Source organism: Perognathus longimembris, chromosome 21 (assembly GCF_023159225.1).
Source record: "Perognathus longimembris pacificus isolate PPM17 chromosome 21, ASM2315922v1, whole genome shotgun sequence".
NCBI lineage: Eukaryota > Metazoa > Chordata > Mammalia > Rodentia > Heteromyidae > Perognathus > Perognathus longimembris.
In genome coordinates, this window is record NC_063181.1 from 29,914,452 (window position 1) to 29,936,852 (window position 22,401).

A 22,401-nucleotide genomic window follows, 5' to 3' on the forward strand; every position below is an offset into this window, starting at 1 on the left:
GAAGTGTGCCTTGCCACAAACTCTCAAATTGTCTAAGAAAGAAAGAAAAAAACGAGAAATATTACAATTAAACAATTAGTAAATCTAAGTGGAAGAGGTATGTATTCTATTCTTGAAATGTTCCAGTAAGTTCTTAAGTTTTCAACATAGAGAGTTAGGGAGAAACAAATCCACAAAGTCTGTGATCAGTATATACTACAGGCTACTGCTTGATTAATAGCAAATATTCCCTGCTCTGTATAAAGCACTTCAAGAGAAGACATAAGATTAATACTGCTAGGCACTCATAATATAGTACTTGGCAAATCTCAGCTGAAAGAGTCAGGTATCATAAGCAAAGTTGAATAAGCTAGTTGACTAATAATGAGCTTTGGAATCCAAAGGAGGTGTTTGTGTCCACTCCAAATTTTGTAATCGTGGACAAACAATTTACCTTCTCAATACCTAGTCTGTATGAATCAGAACTAAATAATATCTACTTTAGATGATTACACCAGATATTAAATCAAATAATGTACTCACAGCACATATGATTACCTGCCATGTGGAAAATATTCATTAGTAGAGATGAAAACTTTTATGCTATAGGAATTAAAAGCTCCATAAGCAAAACTTGTACTGATTGACATACATATGAATATTACAGCCACACCAAAACCTGTACTGATTGACATGCATATGAGTATTACAGCCACAACTTCAGCTTTGGCTCAGACCTGACCTTTTTAAAGTCTTTCTTTAGAAAAGACCTGGCACCATCATTCCCCGGTCATCCAGAGAGACCTGCCATTTCTCCCAACACTTGATGCAGGAGACAATGAAAGTGGTCAGGAAAGTCACCATTGTATAACGCCATTCCCCAATACTCCATTTCTGTGGACCTGAGAAGAAAGTTACATCCAGATAAACATGTGATTCCCATAGCAAGAGTCCCTTTCACTATCAGATCCGCACCCAGTCCCCACTTCTATACCTATAACCAGATCTAAACTTTTGGGAAGTTTAGGACTTCTCAGTCCAAATTCTGGTAACCCAGCATCCAACATAATTTTAGGCTTTGAGATCAAGAAAGGAACTTCAGCCTTCTTTTAACAGGCATTTCCTCAGTTTTTACTATGTGCAGGATACTGTGGTCAGACCTGAAAGAAACACCCCCAAAGTGGCAGCCAGTATGGGTTGTAGAGATTGTATCATCCAGAGAGCAGGTTCCCGCTGATTTTCCTATATTGCCCTTTATTGTTAATTAAATTTTGTTGAAAAGGTGTTGCACAAAAGGGGTACAGTTACATAATAAGGCAGTGAGTACATTTCTTGTGGTATCTTACACCATCATTTTTCTTTATTTCCCTAGATTGGGTAGGCATATGTACAATACCCAGTGTACCAAAACCATATACAGTAACCACGTAGCATACGCCAAAGGAAATTCACCTAGAACTTTAAATGTAACGTCAACAATAGAATCTTCCTGTGTCCTTGGAGTTGTTTTTGCTTATCCTAGTCTTATATGATCACATGTACATAGCTGTTGAGCTGTTGTGATCCACTGATAGGTCTAGTCTAGATCTTTTTATATTTAGTAGTTGGTTTTAGATACATAATGTAAGGTCGCTGACCCAAACCTGTGGAAATACCATTTGAAAAGGCTTTTGTTTTGCAGACTTGGTCTCTACTGTTCACACACACACACACACACACACACACACACACACCCTGACAGTAATATATCAAAGAGACCATGCCCCTTTGTTCTCTGTGTTCTAAGCTTGTCTCGCTCAACATTATTTGTTCAAGTTCTGACCATTTCCCTGCGAATAACAATATTTCACCATTTCTAATTGCTATGTAGTATTCCATTGTGTATAGGTACCACATTTTTTTTTATTCATTCATCTGTAGTGGGGCATCTGGGTTGTTTCCATATTTTGGCTATTGTGAATTGTGCAGTGATAAATATGGATGTGCAGATGTCTTTATGATATCCTGAGACCTGTTGTTCAGGATAGATGCCTAGGAGTGGTATGGCTGGGTTATAGGGTATGTCTATGCTGAGCTTTTAGAGGAACCTCTATACTGTTCTCCAAAGTGGTTGTACTAATTTGCACTCCCACCAACAATGGAGAAGGGTTCCTCTTTCCCCACATCCCCTCCAGCATTTGTTGTTGCCTGAGTTCAGAGTACAGGCCATTCTAACTGGAGTGAGGTGGTATCTCAGGGTTGTTTTTATTTGCATTTTCTTTACTGCCAGGGATGTTGAACACTTCCTCATATGTTTCTTTGCCATTTTATCTCTTCTCGTGTAAAGTCTCTCTTTAGCTCCTTTGCCCATTTAATAATTGGTTTACTGGGTTTGGAGGGGGTTTCTTGATTTCTCTGTAGATGACAGATATTAGGCCTTTGACTGTTGCTGTGCTGGTGAAGATCTTTTTTCCTATATGGTTGGCTGTCTTTCTAGTTTGGTGGCTATGACTTTAGCTGTGCAGAAACTTTTTGTTTTGTAGTAGTCCCATTTGATGAGACTCTCCCCCTATCTGTTGTGCCCCTGGGACTATATTCAGGAAGTTCCTACCTGTGCGCATCTCTCCTACTCTGTCCTTCAGTAGTTTCAAAGATTCAGGTCTGATGTTGAGGTTCTTAATCCATTTTGAGTTGATCTTGGTGCATGATGATAGTCTAGGGTCTATGTTGAGTTTTCTATATGTGGCTGCCCAGTTTTCCCAGCACCAGTAGTTGAAGAGGCTATGCTTTTTTTTTTTTTTTTCATTGTATGTCTTTAGCTCCTTTGTCAAATATCAGCTGACTGTAAGAATGCGGCTTTATTTCTGGGTCTTCTATTCCATTGGTCTTCAGGTCTGTTTTCGTCCTTAATTTGCTCTGTGACTCAAGTGTTAGAAAACAGTGAGTGGTTTAGCCTCCAAGTATTTGTGTAGTTTCTGTGGTATCCTTTGTTATTGAGGATTACCTTGATTCCACTGTGATCAGATAGAATACATGGGATAATGTCAATACTCTTGTATTTGCTGAGGTTCTTTGTGTGGACTATGACATGATCTATTTTGGGGTATGTCCCATGGGCTGCTGAGAAGAATGTGTATTGGGTCTCAGTAGGGTGAAAAACTCTGTACAGATCTGTCAGAAAACAGTGTTGCCACTGAGGGGCAGCTTGCCCACCTGTGTGCTCCCGCAGGGGAGTAGGTGCAGGACCCTCCAGCTGGAGGGCTAGAACGCGGACCCACGCGGGCCCTCTGGACGCATACATGTGAGTTCTTGTGCTTCTTTTGGGGGGCACACTTCCCTGTATTGTTGAAGGGTGCTGTGCCCTCTCGCGAATCTGCTGTGGGGGCAGTATGCATGGTCCCCAGGAGGTTCAAGTGTCTGGGTGTGGGTTGGTGCCCACAGACTCTCTGCACCTCTGCTGTGAGGGGGGGGGGGTGTGCTCAGGCTCAAGTGACCTTGCTGGGCTGGTACTGCACACCAGCAAGCCTGTGACTGTTGTTCAAAAAGTCCACGCAGACCAGGGCACCTCAGGTGGAGGTCAAATGTCTACCATTCCCCAGGTCCCTGCCAGGGGGGGGGGGGATGGGGGCGGGAGGGGCTGCTGCAGGCAGATTCAGGCTCCCCAGCTGGGGCTTTGGGGGACGCTGGCCTAAGGTGTCTCCGGGCCACTTTGTTGGGTGCTGCTCCGCCACTGCTAGCTCCTGTGTTCTCCCAGGAGCTGTAGGGTCCTAGAGCCACCAGATATGGGGCTCTTTTGTTCTCTCAGGATGGGGAGCCGGAGGGAGGGAACTCTAGTTTCTTTGTCCCCTTGTGATGAGCTCTATGTCAGGTTTTGGGTCTCTGCCAGAGCTGATCTCTCATTTGGGGGCGGGGGGGGGGTGGTGTGAAGGCAATGGGGAACTTACTAGTCCTCGATTGTGTGTGTGTGTCTTGCGCTGTTGTGGGCTTTTCTGGGCTGGGGTGTGGCGATCGTTTGGCAGCCGTGGCAGCCGCCCCCCCCCCCCCCCCCCCCCCGCCTGCTCTCCACGTCCAGGGCACCTGGTTCCCTTACTGTTGTCTGGTCCTGGCCATTCAGTCCCGCCCCGCCACCTGGCTTGGTCCAGTCTGCGTGCAGTCTGGGGCCCATGGAGCTCCTGCTGTCTGGTCTCTGCACTCACGGCGGGACTTTTCCACTGTTGCTTCTGTGGTCACTGACGACCTGCAGTCCCGTTCGCTGGCGCCAGGGTCGCTTTCTCCGCCTGGCCCTGTTCGGGCTGGGGTGGGGAGGGTACCCCGGAGATTTTGGGCTCTGTGAAGACTATAGGCTTTTCTTTCTTTGTTCTTTTTCATTTCCTGTGTTTCTCTGTTCTGGTTGTTGGGTTTGCTGGTCTCTTGAAAGGGCATTGGGTGTTGGAGTTCCCAGCTCACTATTTGGTTGGAGCAAGTTGCAGTTCCTCCCTATTGTATGGTGCCATTTTCCTCTCCAATTCTATATTGCCTTTTTGAGAGAAAAATAGCTCAAGGAGTTTTGCTCTCATAAACTTTAAAAAACAGCTGAGACTAGCACCCCAACTGTGAAGATTTTTACCCTGATCTCAAAGTATAAGAATACTGTAAAATCCTGAACCTAATGTTGATACTTTTGTTTCTTTAAAGGAAATGGGGCCAAATGCCTATAATCCTAGCTATTTAGAAGACTGAAATCTGAGAATTTCAGTTTGAAGCCAGCCTGAGCAGAAAAGTCTGTGAGACACCAATTATCCAGCAAAAGCTAGAAGTGGAGGTGTGGCTCAAGTGGTAGAGTACCAGTCTTAAGCAAAAGCACCAAACCAGAGCACAAGCCTCTGAGTTCAAACCCCAATACCAGCAAATAAATAATAAAGGAAATGGACTAATTTTCTTCTTTTTCAAGAACTCCAAAATTGTGAGGCCTGAGGATCCTTTACTTACTGAGTGGCTGATGGCATCTTTGAAGTGAAGAAGGTACCACAGACCTAGATCTTCTTCACCAAGGAGCACAGCACAGGGACCCAGCTTGACAAAACCTAATAGTACCTGAGAGATAACCGAGGCTTCTAAAATGACAACAGTAAACTGGCTTGAAGAAGCTTCCTAAAGTGACAATGGTAACTGGCTTGAAGAGCGTGGCAAGACTGATTTCACAACCTCAAATTCCATATCAAAGGACTCAACTTAAGAAAATGATCATAAATGTTGCAGCCTTATCTTGAATAACTTGGATGACTTGAAGTAGGAAAAATAATTAAATGGCTATTATTTAAGAGTCATTAAATAAGCCATAATACATGCATACGGTTCTGCTACATGTGCTGATAAAAGGTGATGAACTGGGAGAAAGGCTCAGTAGAAAAGGTTTAAAAAAAGAAGCAGAAAAAGGTGTGTATAAAATTTAATACCACTTGGGTATGAGTTGTACTTTTAAGAATTGAGGGGCTGGGGATACGGCTTAGTAGTAATAGTGCTTGCCTCATATACATGAAGCCCTGGGTTCGATTCCCCAGCACCACATATACAGAAAACGGCCAGAAGTGGCCCTGTGGCTCAAGTGGCAGAGTGCTAGCCTTGAGCAAAAAGAAGCCAGGGACAGTGCTCAGGCCCTGAGTCCAAGTCCCAGGACTGGCAAAAAAAAAAAAAAAAAAAGAATTTAAATACACATCAATGTGTACTTCTGATAAGGAAAGAGACTGGGCAGAGGACACACAAAGGAGATAGGAGACATATACAATGACTAGTTGCGGATTAATGATTGATTGTATTGTAATTTAAATAAATGCTACATGTATATGTACTTTAAGATTTTTTTAAAGTCAGGAAAATTATATCCTTGTCTAACAAAGACTTTTTCTCCTGGGTCATATTATCTATAATTTTAATTTTCTTTGGTTGTCTGTGTTTTCCAAATTTTCTAAAATTTGGAAACATGTATATCTTCCACAATTAGGAAAGTCAATCTCACTTTCACAAGGTGGGGAAGTACCTAGATTCATGAGAAGGGGAGCACTGTTCCATGGGGAATTCCACAAGAAATTGGGAAATGTTTCTGAAATTGCCAGGATTTCGTGCTTCTGGGGGCTCATTTTGCTTTTGGCCACATGGGGGAGGAAGAAGACAAGGTAAAAATCAAGCTAATCTTAGGTCTGGCTCCAGGTCATACCACATCCAAGTGTTCTTGGTGAGGATGAGGACCCAGCCTTTGATCTGGCTTTCCAAAACCTCAAGGTTGTGAACACATGGTGAATTGGGATAGGACGGTTGGGGGCTTCCTTTAAAAGCCAGGGTCCAATTAAAATGGCAAATGAGCATCAAATACTTACAGGTGTTTTTAAGGAGAAATCAATTTTCAATGTACCACATGAAGATTAGACACAGCCCGGCTGATAAAACCTAAAGTCATTAAATCTTAGCCACTAAATACTAAAACACTAAAAGCCCAATAACATGGAGGATAATTTGTGGGATGGGGAAGACAGCTATTTTCACAGCAGTATGTGTCTTAAAACTGTTTTTCCTGTAATTTTCTTATAGAATTTTTTTGTGAGCAAAACCAGAGGACTTAATATTCAAACTCTAGGTCTGTAAGTCAGGAGCAGTATGAGCTTGGGCAGTTTACTTGACTTCTCTAAGACTCTGTCATCTTTTGTAAAATAAATATCTCTAGAAGTAAATGCCTAATCATATAGGGCCCACTCCGAGGAAGGCTTCCGTCACAGATGGCTTTCTTTGGCTAAAGTACTGGAAAGTCTGGACCACACCCAGGACTGGAGCCTGGAACTGAGAAACCAAGATCTCACCCTGTCAGTCGGATACAGCACAAAACCCAGGAAGATGGGGGAATTAGATAAAGACTCACCCTGGTCCAGGACAGGAAAGCTGTAGTAAGTCTAATGGGAAGAAGCACTAGAACTAAACAAGTATTCTGGAAAGTAACCCAGAAACATTCAAAGCACAGTCTCTTCCCTCCTGTAGGTGACTTTAGAGTGCACATTTGCTTTTTTAAAATGGATTCCACCAGCTAGGGCTGGTGGCTCAAGCCTATAATCCTGGCTACTCATGAGGCTGAGATCTGCGGACTGCAGTACCAGGCCAGCCAAGGCAAGAAAGTCATGATACTCTTATCTCCAATTAACCACCAGAACACTGAAGTGGTGCTGTGGCTCAAAGTGGTAGAATGCTATCATTGACAGAAGAGCTCAGGGGCAGCACCCAGCTGAGTTCAAGCCAAAATAAAAATAAATAAAAATAATTGGGACTCCAGGCAGATTTAGGATTTCCTAATAGGAAAACCAGTTTATTCTTCATCTTGGGGTCTAGGTCAAAAAATAGCTGAACCTACTGTCACTGAGGAAGAGGCTGCAGAGTGGGAGGGTTCCTCTTGCTTCATTCCTGAAACAGGTTCCAGGAGTATGTGGGACACCAGTGTCACCCACTGTCTGTCCCATTTCCCCCAAAGGCAGAGTGTTGCTATAGAGACCTTTCTCTACCCCTCCTCCACAGTCCCTTTACCTCCTCACTCAGTGGACCTGAACTTAGATTCCTGGAGACAGATCAAGTCACAGACTGAGAGAGAGGCCATCACCCACCATAGACAGTGCAGGGCATCAGAGATAGAGTTGACCACCAGCTGCCATTTCCTTTACCTGAACATCATCAAGTTCAAGAGAACATTTGGATTCAAAGCATGGGAACATAAAGGAAAGTGGGGAGAGGGGAGAGAGCAGAGAGAAAGGAGAGAAAGGCTCAAGTCATTAAACCAAAGAATATGGGAAAACTGGAGGTGTGGCTCAGGGTGCAGCACCTGCCTGGCAAGCATGAAGCCCTGAGTTCAAGCCCGGGTACTATAAAATAATAACAGCAATAAAATTTCAGGCCATAGTGAAACCCTGTCTCAAAAAATTAAAAAAGCAAGCTGAGCACCAGTGGCTCACACCTGTAATCCTAGCTAGTCAGGAGACTGAGATCTGAGGATCCCACTTCAAAGCCAGTCCGGGCAGGAAAGTCCATGAGACTCTTATCTCCAAATAACTACCAGAAAACGAAGTGTTGCTGTGGCTCAAAGTGGTAGAGCACTTGCCTCAAGCTACAGAGCTTAGGGGTAGCGCCCAGGCCCAGAGTTCAAGCCTACGACTGACCAAAAAAAAAAAAGTCAACTGTGAATTGTTCTAAAAACATAACTATAATTCATGGCTTGTTTGGTTGTTTGCCTTGAACTTAGGGCCTGAGCACTGTCCCTGGCCTCTTTTTACTCAAGGCTAGCACCCTACCACTTGAGCCACAGCTCCACTTCCAGCCTTTTCTGTTTATGTGGTGCTGAGGAATTGAACCCAGGGCTTCATGCATGCTAGGCAAGCACTCTACACTAAGTCACATTCCCAGCCCCTCATGTTTTGTTTTGTTTTGTTTTAAATCACATTTTTACATACATGATCTGAGAAGAATGTTTGGGACATACAGTGACATCAGTCACAGGTTAGCATCAACAGACATCTACTCAAATGTACACTGTCCTCTTGCCTGTGTCTTCTATTACATATTGACACAATTAGTATTATTCTTCATCTTTCTGTAGCATCTGTTGCCCCCTCACACACTTGCTCTTTCTCTCATACACATACACATTCCATTCACCAGTGGCATAACACAGAAGAGCAAGAGAGGACAGGGTTGTCTAGGATAGGAAGCACTTCAGATTTATAAAAATAGCAACAAATTTTGTTATAAACAAAAAGCAGATCTATCCTAAGGAAGGAAGGTCCAGAGAGTCTACTGCAGTCCCCAGCGAAATATCTATATGGAGAGTGGAGGGCTCTGAGGCTGTCTCTGCTGGAGGAGGAAGGTCCTAGCAGCACCATAATCAACAAGTTGACAGTCATGCTATTCATAGAGAATACAGTTGGAGCAGTACCCTCTGGAACTGAACAATGCAGGACCAAGGGAGACATATCTTGAGCCTAGTAAAGTCTGAAAGGCCACTAAAGTAAAGGGGAATTGTGAATGAGAGGTGACATGACTTCCCCAGTGCTACTCAGCAGTGATGAAGACTAGACCCAGGTTCTTGCTCCCCATTCCATCTTGACAGATGCTGCCCCACACTTACAAGACACCTCAGCTTGCAAATGGCTTGCCTTACCTCGTGACCCCAGCCAGGTAACTGACTGCTAATTCTCACAACTCTATGATTATATCCTGCAATCTTTGTCTGCTCCCACCAACATGTCCCTTCTCATCTCTGATTTTATTGAACATTTCCTGTGAGACTCTGCCAAAGATCTGCTTGTTCCTAGTTACTTTGATTTTTCTTTTAAGAAAAGCAAAATTTATGGAACTCAAACTGGTTTTGATAGAGGAGACATAACAAATAAAAATTTCCATTCCTAAGAGTAAATCATTAGTTCTGACACACTGCCTTTGACGAACTACAGCAGCTATAATTTGGAAGAATACAGGTGTCAGCTCTCAAACATAGTCTGCAATCTTACCTGGGTCAGGAGATACCCCAGGTGGAATCAGACCTACAATGCTGAAAATGGGACCTGTGGAAATTTCTTTTGGGAATTTTCATTCCCCCTGAGCTTACTCAATAACACTCCTTTGGTCCAGGTGTTCACTACAAATCTAAGAGGACCTGCTGGGGAGTTACAGTTCACCCATCATCTTTGCCAGAGGGCATCAAAATGGCAAATGTCAGCCAAAACTCTAAGGGAAAAGGGAGTGTCTTTTGTTCTACAGCTCACAGCCCTGAAAAGACAGCAGCCAGATAACTGAGAAAGTACTGAGCTTAGGAACACTGTGATTTTATGGGCAAATAGCCTTGGCAGGTTTGAAAACATACTGTTATTTTCAGAAAGTACTTACATAACACACACACACACACACACACACACACACACACACACACACTTCAAAATGCTCTGGCGATTTTTCTTAGCCATCATGGGGTGAGCAGCTTTTTCTCAGACCTACTCATAGTAGTGATGTGTTGCCTTGTTACAGGCCCAATGAGAATAAAGCCAAATGACTACAGACTGACATAACTGAGCATACAAGCCAAAATCAATCTTTTTTCCTTTGAAATTGTTACAGTATTTTGTCACAGTGGTAGAAAACTGACTTACACAGGTAGATGAAGCCCATTTTGCAGATGAAGGGTCGGTCTGTAGTCTAGAAAGATAAACTAACTTCCCTAAGGTCATAAGATCTTGTAAATACATTTATCTCTACATTCATGTAGCATGGAAAAACTTACAGAAGCTTTTAATGTATATTAGACCCTCAACCTAAGGATCTTATGATAAATTAGCTGTGGCTCTACTCTCAAGAAGCTTATCTAGGTATGAGACAAGAAGACAGCTACAGTTTTCTAAGTGCTATGATAGCAGACAAGTGCAAGGGGAAGGTGGAAAGAACAAAAGAGAGGAAGATAAGTTAGCAACCAAGTTGGGTTAGCTCAATACCAAAGTCCACATTTTTTCTGTGTACACACACACACACACACACACACACACACACACACACACACACACAACTGTCCTCCAGTATTGATCTATCCTACCAATACTGCTGGTATCTGGCATCTGCATACATGCCACTCCTGTCTCTGAGAGACAAAATAGAGAATGCTGTTCATGGAAGACACAAAGATTAATCTCTCACTTTGATGTTAAACATTCAGCAAATGCTTGAGATTCTCAGTGCACGCTGCTGTCCTGAGTCTCCCTGCTTTCCAGCCTGAATCCTGGTTTCTAGAAATGCCGTCTACCCTCTTGGTCAAATTAGAAATGTTAGCTTAAGCTTTAGCATCTCCCTCTAATTCCCTCCCCACACCCACCAGATGCTTTTTTTTTTTTTTTTTTGGCCAGTCCTGGGCCTTGGACTCAGGGCCTGAGCACTGTCCCTGGCTTCTTCCCGCTCAAGGCTAGCACTCTGCCACTTGAGCCACAGCGCCGCTTCTGGCCGTTTTCTGTATATGTGGTGCTGGGGAATCGAACCTAGGGCCTCGTGTATCCGAGGCAGGCACTCTTGCCACTAGGCTAAATCCCCAGCCCAGATGCTTTTTTTTTTTTTAACTTTGTGAATTACCATTTTTTTTCCTTTATTGTCAAAGTGAAGTACAAGGAAAATGTGATACATATACACAATGGAATTTTATGCCTCTATCAGAAAGAATGACATTGCCCCATTGGTAAGGAAATGGAAGGACTTGGAAAAAGTTATACTGAGTGAAGTGAGCCAGACCCAAAGAATCATGGACTCTATGGTCTCCCTTATAGGGAATAATTAGCACAGGTTTAGGCTAGTCACAGCAGAGGATCACAGGAGCCCAATAGCTATACGCTTATGAACAAATAAGATAATGCTAAGTGAAATGGACTCCATGTTATGGAAAAGAGTGATATATCACTGTTTTAACTACTTTCAACGTGCCATGTGTAACTGTAGCTTCTATTATTGATGATCTTGTATCACCCTCTTGTGGCTGTACCTACACTATCTCTGTATCTTATCTGAGTATATTGGAAACCGTGTATACTGGTATTAGAACTAGGAAATTGAAAGGGAATACCAAAATTGAGAGACACAGGGTAAAAAAAGACAACTACAAAAGCAATACTTGCTTTGGCGTAGGCCATGTGGCTACTGTGTATGTTCTTGGTACATTGTGTATTGTATATATGTCTACCTGGCCTAGGAAAGGGAAAGAAAAACAGGGTGTAAGATATCACAAGAAATGTACACACTGCCCTAATATGTAACTGTACCCTTTTTGCACAATACCTTGTCAAAAAGATTTTAATTAATAAATAAATTACAAAAAAAAAAGCAATACTTGCAAAACTGTTTGGTATAAATGAACTGAACAACTCATGGGGGGGAGGGAAAGGGGGAGGGGGAGGGGGAGTGAGGGACGAGGTAACAAATAGTACAAGAAATGTATCCATTGCCTAATGTATGAAACTGTAACTTCCCTGTAATTCAGTTTGATAATAAATACTTTAAAAAAACAACAACAAAGTGAAATACAGAGGAGTTACAGTTTCATATGTAAGGCAGTGGGTAAATTCCTTTTTTTTTTTTTTTTTTTGCCAGTCCTGGGCCTTGGATTCAGGGCCTGAGCACTGTCCCTGCCTTCTTTTTGCTCAAGGCTGGCACTCTGCCACTTGAGCCACAGCGCCACTTCTGGCTGTTTTCTATATATGTGGTGCTGGGGAATCGAACCCAGGGCTTCATGTCTATGAGGCAAGCACTCTTGCCACTAGGCCATTTTCCCAACCCCACCAAATGCTTTGTATTCAATTTTACAATGCTGTCCTTTGCTTGGTTCTCATTGCCACTGTCATTGCCTGAGACTGAACCTCTTCACTGTCATGAATTTACATGACAATGTAAATTACAATTACAGCTAAATACTGGATCTCCCTACATACTCTCATCCCTCCATAATCCTAGCTCTACATTTACTAGTGTCATCTTTCTAGAAGGCAAATCAAGATACACTACTGTCAGACTCAAATATCACCAGTACTTTCTATTGCATGGACAGACAGTAAAAGGCTGCAGCCTTCTCTCACTAGAACCTCTGTGCGCCTGCCTGCCTGCCTGCCTGCCCTTGCTCAACCTCAGAGCATGGGGTGACACCAAGCCACGCATCTCAACCTAGGAAACCTCTACCAATCCCACAAGTCAGCCGGAACATTACTTGTTCTATAAACATACTTCCTACACACAACTCTACAAAGTCTTAAATTGTACCCTCCTATGTATTTATACCCTTATAAATCTTCCAGTCCAGAATGAATACCTTTATTTTTGTGTCATAATACAGAGGACCCTCTACCCATCCACATCTTCTGTTTGGACTCTAGATCCTCAGCCATCCAGCTATAGTCTGAGAGGGAAGAAGAGGAAAGGAAAGAGGAGGGGAGGAAAAAGAAAGAAAAAGGATACAAGGGATAAGGTAGAAATTTTCAGAAATTCAAGTTAGGAAAATTGGAAATGGTAACATTTCATCTGAAATCAGGTAGAATCTAAAACCCTGTTCTATCGATTTAAAATAATGCAATACAAGTTAGATATTAAGATCGTATAAGTCTATATAAAATGCACTTTCTATGATTACCCCACTATCAAAGATTTTGTGACTTTTAATAATATGTGCAATCTTTTGTCTTTATCAGTTTAAAAATTAAAATGTTTTAAAAATAAAATGAGATTTTATACACTCCATTATTTTCCTAATTAAAGAATCCTAAAGTCAAACAGTTCAATTTTCATTATAAGGAGAGTAATTTCCCAATTGCCATTAATCAGCACGGGTGCTATTTTGTGCATAATTCCTAAGCTACTGGGCCTTTTACATCTGGATGCCAGAGGTAATTGGAAGGTATTTTTCTTTTTTCTATCTGCCCTCACTATTGAAAGCAGTTGAAAGCTTCTTAGATTTGATAACTCATTAGTTTTTGGCATCTTCTAAATGTTGGCCAATACAATTCATTCTATCTTTCTTTGAGCACAATTAGCTATGAAAACAGATCTTAGATAATCCCCCAAAGAATTAGTGAAAGTCCGAAATGCAGGTGATTATCAGAGTTGCCTTTGATACAGACATCCTGCTTGCTGTGAGCCCTTTGAACTAACTTTGATATGGGATAATTAAGAGGGATTCCACCCTGGAGGAGAAGCTGCTGGGGCCCTGCCTCTTGTCTCCTTCCATTGAATGTTTGTTTTGAACTATTGATCAAAGATTTGAAGGGATTTGTTGAAGCCTGTGTGGGGTAAAGAGGAAGGAAGCAAAGGGGGTGGGAGGGGGAAGGAGCAGCAGCACATCTGGCTATAAATAGTTCCAGAAGGAACCCGCTGACAGACCTGTTCATCCTACTTCAGAAAAAGCCTTTCAGGTGACTTGCCAAGTTCCAGCTTGGGAAGACTGGGCATCCTGCAGAGCACTGAGAACATCAAGGAGCTCCAGGTGAAGGAGGATGGTGCTGGTAGCCTTGCTGGGGCTCAGTTGCTTCTACTTGCCCCTGGGAGCTCTGGTTCTGGACTTCAACAACATCAAGAGCCCTGCTGATGTGCAAGGAGCACGGAAGGTACGTGTAGTCAGGCCTTGGATGCTATGACTTGTGGTTAGGAGATAAACGTGGTATGCACAGTGGAGGCCAAATTCAGACTTCAGTTAAGTCATTCAAAGTAATGCATGAAGTAGCTAATCTCACAGAAAGTTGACAGGAGTAAGAAGTGGGAAGGCACCTAGGTATAATCCAGTTGCTTCAGTAATCACATTAAAACAGCAATGTGGTTTTTCCGGTCATTTTGCTTTTAATTTGCCTACAAATCAGAGAGTAAACTAACATGTAGAAAACGCTACCATGTGCCAAGCCTTTTATATACTTCTCACTTAGTCTTCCCCATAATTTAAGGTAGGTATTATGCTTTTTAATTATAAAGGAGACTCAAATGTTGAGGAATTTAAACCAAGGTTACACAGCCTGTAGACACAGGAGTTTAAAATTTAAACAGAATGACATGATGCATTGTACTATTACTATCTCATTTCACAGACTTAAGGATATGTGTATAGATACATTTGTACATGTACATATGTATACCCATATGCATGTATATGTATATTTAAGTATTATACTTTATATATGTCAAAGAACAATTCATCCAGTAATGGATGCAATGCTGGACAAGATTCACTACATTAAAAATTAAGTGGCAATACTATCAATGCCAATTCTATACCTACATATAGCACATCTACTGTTCTTAAATATGTTTAGAAAATCTCAATCATCTGTAAGACATGCATAGGAAATTATTTTCCTTCCTTATTCACCAAAGGATAATTAAATTTGAGTTAAGATAAGGGATGTGGCTTAGTGGTGGAGCACTTGCGTAGCATGTGTGAGGCCCTGGGCTCCATGCCCCAGCACTGCTAAAGATAAAGGAATTTCTCAAATCTCTGCAGAACTGAGGTCCCTTCACAGGTGGTTTAAGCTCCCCTCTACGGGAGAAAATTCAACTACATTAGACAATTAAGATGCTGCCTAAAATGTCATAGCCTCCAAATTGCTGCTGTGATTAGGCTGCTCCATCTGCCTTGAATAATGTTATCTTACAACTTATTGGATCTTCCAGCCTTGTGACATGTTTCCCTTCACAGGGTTCACAGTGTATGTCAGACAAGGACTGCAGTGTCAGGAAATTCTGCCTCATGTCCCGGGATGAGAAGCCGTTCTGCACCACATGCCGTGGAGTGCAGAGAAGGTGCCAGCGCAGTACCATGTGCTGCCCAGGGACGCTCTGCATGAACGGTGAGCAGTTACAACCCCATGAACAGCAACAGAAGCCACAGACTACAGTAGCATCCGCACCTCCTCGCCTAGAGTACTGCTCCCAGATAGTCCTTCTCATGGTCTCTTTGAGTGAGTTTTTTTTTGTTTTTTTTTTTTTTTTCTTGGCCAGTCCTGGGCCTTGAACTCAGGGCCTGAGCACTGTCCCTGGCTTCCTTTTGCTCAAGGCTAGCACTCTGCCACTTGAGCCACAGCGCCACTTCTGGCCATTTTCTGTATATGTGGTGCTGGGGAATTGAACCCAGGGCCTCATGTATACGAGGCAAGCTCTCTTGCCACTAGGCCATATCCCCAGCCCTCTTTGAGTGAGTTTTAAGTATACTTATGCAGCTGCCCATTTTCACTGAAACAAAATATTTTACTACTTGCAAAAAATACTAATGATAAACTTACTACCTTAGCAGCAGTTCTTGCCAGTGACTTGGAGATTCATGATTTTAAAGATTCAAGTCGGGATAATACAAATTCTTCCATTTTCATTTAGATTCTATTACTTTGCCACATATATGCAAGTAAATCTTTAGTGCATATACAAAGTTTAAAAGTTGCTAACTTCAATAACTTGAAATTAATAACTCTACTTCCCTCTGGCTGTCCCTCAGATGTTTGTACCGCGATGGAAGATGCAGCCCCAATATTGGAAAGAAAGAGTGATGATCAAGATGGTCTGGAAACAAAAGGAAATAAAGAGCATCCAACTGAGGAAAACAAACCCAAGCGGAAGCCAGATACCAAGAAATCACAAAGCAGTAAGGGTAAGAGCAGCATTCTAAGCATAAAACATTTTCCCCTCCTAGTCTCACATGGGCAGGTTGGAGATCACATTCTTCTCCATACTTGAACACAGGGAACATGTTCTGTCTGTAATCCCTTCCTAAGAAGCATGCTGTGCAAGGTAGCACAAGGCAGCCAGCAGGCCACAAGGCAGGGGAAGAGCCACAATTAGTTAGCAAGGAAACCTTTCCTTGTCAAGTTCCATTTCACATACACAAACTTTTCTAGTTTATACTGTAATTTAACAAGTGACAGCTTCCCTGCCTAGATCCTCAGGACACAAAAGAGATGAAGTAGATGCATTAACTTTCCAAATTTGTGAAAAAGTAGCAAATACAACTGTTTTAAAACAAAAGTGTAGCATCGAGTTCCAGTCTTTGATATAGTATAGCCAGAATGCTTGAACGCAAACAGACCATTCCTGTCTTCTCTAATGGTCTCTCTGTGTTACTATGCATCCCATTTGATAAAATTTTATAGTGATACTCCTTTTCTCAATAAAAGAAGTCCTCTTTCCTTGATGAATATTTGACTTCATAGGAAGGGAGAAGCAGGGCAAGGAGGGCAAAATATTCACTTCACTGATGGTCCCTGAAAGCTGTTTGTTTTTTGCTTCACGGCTTTCAGTCCTAGAGTCCTGACCTCATCCCTTTAGCAGCCACCCCTCCCCCCCACATGAATCACTCCCACAGAAGTCAATATGAATCTTGTTACAGGACAAGAAGGTGACAGCTGTCTTAGAACTTTTGACTGTGGCCCTGGACTTTGCTGTGCTCGTCACTTCTGGACTAAAATTTGTAAGCCAGTCCTATTAGAGGGACAAGTCTGCTCAAGGAGAGGGCATAAAGACAGTGTGCAAGCTCCTGAGATCTTCCAGCGCTGTGACTGTGGTCCTGGACTACAATGTGGAAGTCAGGTGGCTGGCAATCGACAACATGCAAGATTGAGAGTGTGCCAAAAACATGCAAAGCTATAATTCTGTATTCAAGTAGGGTCTCAGTCATTCATTTTAATGTACTTTATATGTTGTTTTGTTTTTGTTTTTAGTTTTTGGAGACAGGGTCTCACTATATAGCCCAGGCTGGCCTGAAATTCATCCTCCTACCTCAACTTCCAGAAGGCTAGGATTACAAGTGAATAACCACTACACTAGCATGCAAATATCTCTTTACACCAAATCTTTTAGCAATGGAACTAGACTGGAAGTAGAAAATTACAAGATACTGTCTTGTTATGATTGAAAAGTAGCTTTGGCTTTTTGTCTATTATTCTGAAAAATGTGATTCTATAACAAAAATAATAGTTGTCTTAATAAACCTTGTTTTATAATGGAAACTATATACTTAAGGTGTACAGTATGATGTCTTAATTAACAGAACTGGTTAATAGTCATTTCAGGTAAAGGGCTGGTACATGACAGTATCTTCAGGGCAGAAAAAAGTGTTGGAAACTAAAAACGTAAACGTAAGTAAAAAAGAGCCAGACATGGTAGCTCAAGCCTGTAATGCTAACTACTTATAAGGCAGAGATTGAGGAATTGTGGTTCAAAGCTAACCTGAAAATAAAACGTTCGTTGGTTTGTTTAGGTCAATCATGCGACTTGAACTCAGGGCCTGGGCGCTATCCTTGAACTCTTTTGCTCATGTAGGCCAGTGCTCTACCACTCTGAGCCACAGCTCCACTTCCAGTTTTCTGGTGGTTAATTAGAGCTAAGAGTCTCACAGGGACTTTCTGCCTGGGCTGGCTTTGAACTGCAATACTCAGATCTCAGCCTCCTGAGTAGCTAGGATTACAGGCATGAGCCACCAGCGCCTGGCCATAAAAAAAGTTCTTGAGACTTCATCACAAGGTATGTGCCATACCTATGATTCCAGCCATACAAAAGTACAAATAAGAAGATCAAAGTCCAAAAAACTAACTCAAAAGTAACCAATACCGGGCTGGGACTATAACTCAAAAATAACCAATACCGGGCTGGGAATATAGCTTAGCAGTTGAGTGCTCGTCTTGCATGCATGAAGTCCTGGGTTCAATTCCTCAGCACCACATTAACAAAAAAGGCGGGAGTGGAGCTGTGGCTCAAGTGGTAGAGTGCTAGCCTTGAGCAAAAAGGAAGCCAGGGGCAGTGCTCAGGCCCTGAGTCCAAGCCCCAGGACTGGCAAATAAAAATAAATAAATAAAAATAACCAATACCAAAAGGGCTGTCAGAATGGCTCAAATGGTAAAGTACCTTCCTGGTAGGTAGAAGGCCAAATTCAAACCCCACAATACTACTTAAAAAATTTAAAAGTGGTTCAAGACTAGCTCAAGCAAAAAGTCAGCAAGATTCCATCTTAACCTCCAAGCCACACATAATAGCACATTCTCATGATCCCAGCTACTCTGAATGCATGAGTTGAAGAATCACAGATCAAAAACCTGGAAAGACCTCGAAGTCAAGAAAATCCACAGATGCATAGTCAAAGGTTGTTGGGGACTCTGTTTTGGCCTTGGTGGGGGAAGGGCGCCAAGAGCTAGACGCTGCCCTTCCCCCAGCCCTGGGACAGTGTGGGAGGGAGCCCCTCCCACCTTCTGGCCTCAACCGGAAAAGAAGCACCCCCCCCCCCCGCCCCTGAGGGGCGAACACAGGCGTGCCACCATGATGGGGTTGTCCCGCCCACAAAGGAAGTTTCATGACATCACCTGATGGACATGGTCTTTAGCCTATGACTGGCCCTTTGGCCAACCCCCTTTCTTTCCCACCATTACCTCTGTATAAGTCCCTTTCCCTATTAAAGATTTTGAGACACATTCCACCATCGCAGCGTTTCCCTGAAGTCTTCTTCCTGCATCAGTAGGGGCTGGTGAAGAGGATTTCGGCATCCCACTCCAGCTTAGAGCAGTCTGGTAATGGCTCAGGCATTTCCCCAGGAGATAGGGGAAAAGGGATTCATCAGATCCCTACATAGGGGAAAAGGGATTCATCAGATCCCTACATAGGGGAAAAGGGATTCATCAGATCCCTACAAAAGGTGACAAAGGAATTTATTTGGCCAGCCAGCCACACAGCAACTGCCTTGTCCTAAGCTAAGGTCAGATCCAAGAGCAGCTGTAACCTCCAATGGGGCAGGGTTTATGTAGGTCAGAACCACACACAGGTGGCAGTTTACAGAAATTCAAAGATCATTAGGGGCAAGGATATTCTTCAGCTGTGGTCAGGACCGAGCAGACAGCATTCTGTAGCTGGAGACTAGAGATGGGACTGGAAGTGGGGGTATCAAAGAACCTATCTGAAAAATAACTAAAGCAAATAGGGCTGAGGATGTGATTCAATTAGTAAAATGTCTACCTAGCAAGTACAAAGCCCTGAGTTCAAACCCCAGCACCACCGAAAGCAAAAAAGTAAACTTATTTATATATTTTACCAGAGAAAATTACCACAGCAAAAACTTAATTTTCTTTAAGAACCATATTGTTTATAGAAGTAGAGCTATGGCTCAGGTGGTAAAGAGCTACCTCTGAGCACAAAGAGGCTCAGAGACAGCACCCAGGCCCTGATGTTCAAGGCCCAAGACCAGCAAAAAAAAAAAAAAAGTGAATACCTATTGTTTATTTTCCATCATTTATTGAAAGGGAACTCACATTTCAGCAGAAAGCATTTTCACACACTTTGTTTTTGATAACTCTACTTAGCATTTGATAACTTTTATGTTTTCCTACTTAGATAAATTTTCTGTTTGAAAGGCAGGACTTTCAAGGTGTTTTTACTTCTATATTGAGGTAAAAGTTACCTCAATGAAAGGCAAGCATTAAATTTGTCTGGAGTTTAGGAGGCCATACTTTCTAAACAAGTGGCTTTTGCTTAGAGAAGTTCTTTCTAACAAACTGCTACAGATTTCACTGAAGGAATAAACAATACACTTCATCTTCTCTTTAAATTAATGTTTTAATAAACCTCTTTTTAAAATGGAAACTTTATGCTTAAGGTGTGCAATATGCTGTTTAACAGAACTGGTTAACAGTCGTTTTGGGTAAATAGATTATGACTCTGAGGAAAAAAAATAGAAATGATGAAGGTCTTAGTTTGTAAAGAATACTAAACCATCTTCCAGAGGTAAGCCTCTGAAAATACCTTAACTGACCAAATTATATACAGCAAATGGGTGGAAAGGTAGTGGAATCATTCTATTTATCATTCATTTCTTATTTCTCCCTACTACTCCCATAGTAAACTATGATCATAAAAACAATGAAATTCAAAGCAAACACATTTACTAAGAAGAACATCATCCAATAGCAATACAAGAAGTTTTATTGACTATAGTACAAGCTAAGTATGGGGACAGAAGCAATCATTTAAAAACACCAAAGACCCTTACAAAGCAAAGGTTAAGAAATAAATTACGACTCCTACTGGGCTGTGCCTGAGAGGAAGAATAGGCCTCATTCACTTCGATCCTTGGGTTCACGGTATTTCCACTGGATGTAGTCAAAGATATCTTTCTCACTATCTACTGGCAAGGGTTCTCCAGCAACTCCTACAAGAGAAAAAGGAAATGTATTTTAAGAACCATTTTTGGAATTTAGTTACCAAGGGTTCAGGACTGAAGCTGTAAGGGACTTGCTTTCAGAAGAAAAAGCAAATAGTTACATGGCTGAGACTATTGCTCAGTAGAAGAATGCTTGCACAGTGTGCATAAAAGCCCTGAGTCCCATCCCTAGCACCACAAAAAAAGGAAAGAAGGAAAAACAGTAAGCAAGCCCCTAAAATCAGATATTCACCGCTTCCCTCCTCCCATATGAGCTTCTGGGTTCTGTATTTGTTAATATATGCTACCTGTGCCACAAACAAAACCTGAGTATCTCAACTATAATCATAGAAGTCACCCTAATTTATGATTTTCCCCTCTACTGGACTTCTACTGCAGTCATCATGCATTATATGAGAATTCTAGTTAGGTCCTTTGAAGCTCAACATGTGGTTCTTGGATTAACAGTATAGGCATTATCTAGAACCTTCTAGAAATATGGAATCTTGAGCTGGGTGTGATAGGTACACACTTGTAATCTCAGCACTCAAGAGGTTGAAGCAGGAGGACGGTGATTTCCAGGCCAGCCTGGGCTGCACAGTAAGACCCTGTCTCTAATAAACAAAGGAAAAACAGGCTGGGTACTGGTGGCTCACACCTGTAATCCTATTTACTCAGAATGCTGAGATCTGAGGATAGTATTCAAAAGCCAGCCTGTCGGGATCTCTGAGGACCCCTTCTCCTCACTTCTCCGGAGGAGATGCTCAAATGTTGGGGTCTCTAGGACCCCTTCCCCCCCCCTATCTCCCAGGGAAATGCCTGAACCTCGATTCTATGGAAGAAGCTCCGCCCTACCCCTCATACTGGCAGAAGGAATAAGGCGTGTCCTTACCGGACAGCTCTAAGCTGAAGTGGGATGCCGAAATCCCTTCCTCAGCACCCCATAATGTGTCAGGAGCCGCAGGACAAAGATAATGGGGAGACGGTTGGATGGTTGAATAGGTCTCAAAGGATTTAATTGGGAGGGGGTTTTATATAGCGGTAATGGCGGGAAAGGGAAGGACTTGGGCCATTGGCTAAGCCAGGCTGCCCATCAGGTGATGTCATGAAACTTCCTTTGTGGGCTGGACAATCCCTATCATGGTGGCACACACGCACGTGTTCGCCCCCCAGGGGCGGGGGGGCTTCTTTTCCGGTTGAGGCCAGAAGGTGGGAGGGACTCGCTGTTACACTGTCCCAGGGCTGGGGGAAGGGCAGCGACTCGCTCTTGGCGCCCTTCCCCCACCAAGGCCAAAACTGAGTCCCCAACACCAGCCTAGGAAGGAAAGTATGTGAGTGAGTCTTCTCTCCAATAAGCCAGTAAAAGGTTGGAAGTAGAGTTGTGGCTCAAATGGGAAAGCACTAAGTTCAAGCCTCAGTTCAGGGGGGAATAAAAAGATGAGAGAGGAGAAAGAGCAGAGAGGGAAGAGAGAAAAAGAGAGAGAAGGTGAGAGAGAGAGAGAGAGAGAGAGAGAGAGAGAACCAAAGAAGCCAGGCACTAGTGGCTCAAGCCTGTAATCCTAACTACTCAGGAGGCTGAGATCTGAGGATCATGGTTGGAAGCCATGCTGGGGAGGGAAGCCTGTGAGACTCTTATCACTAATGAACTCAGAAAAAGCCCGAAGTGGTGTTGTAGTTCAAGTGGTAGAGCACAAAGAGGTTCAGTGGCAGTGCCCAGGCCTTGAGTTCAAGCCCCATGACCAGCTAACAAACAAAAAACAAGACCCAGT

The 22,401-nt window shown here is 42.7% G+C and overlaps 2 protein-coding genes across 3 annotated transcripts in view; one reads left to right on the forward strand and one right to left on the reverse strand.

Moving 5' to 3' along the window:
• The first annotated feature begins 12,275 nt into the window (after positions 1-12,275).
• Dkk4 (dickkopf WNT signaling pathway inhibitor 4) lies at positions 12,276-17,614 on the forward strand. Its single transcript, XM_048330508.1, has 4 exons — positions 12,276-14,081; positions 15,161-15,311; positions 15,953-16,105; positions 16,841-17,614. Exons 1-4 carry the CDS (start codon positions 13,971-13,973, stop codon positions 17,098-17,100), a joined length of 675 nt encoding a protein of 224 aa, XP_048186465.1. The 5' UTR covers positions 12,276-13,970; the 3' UTR covers positions 17,101-17,614.
• Positions 17,615-20,392: 2,778 nt separating this feature from the next.
• Positions 20,393-22,401, reverse strand: part of Polb (DNA polymerase beta) — a 35,611-nt gene continuing 33,602 nt past the window's right edge. For both annotated transcript variants that reach the window (XM_048330506.1, XM_048330507.1), the window contains exon 14: positions 20,393-20,641. In XM_048330506.1, coding sequence (XP_048186463.1) covers positions 20,547-20,641 — 95 coding nt within the window. In that variant the 3' untranslated portion in view covers positions 20,393-20,546. The remainder of the gene's footprint in view (positions 20,642-22,401) is intronic.

Coding starts and splice junctions, on each gene's coding strand:
- Dkk4 (XM_048330508.1), top strand. CDS start 13,971: ATGGTGCTGGTAGCCTTGCTGGGGCTCAGTTGCTTCTACTTGCCCCTG. Junction 14,082..15,160: donor ATGTGCAAGGAGCACGGAAG/GTACGTGTAGTC, acceptor TTCCCTTCACAG/GGTTCACAGTGTATGTCAGA. Junction 16,106..16,840: donor GAAATCACAAAGCAGTAAGG/GTAAGAGCAGCA, acceptor ATCTTGTTACAG/GACAAGAAGGTGACAGCTGT.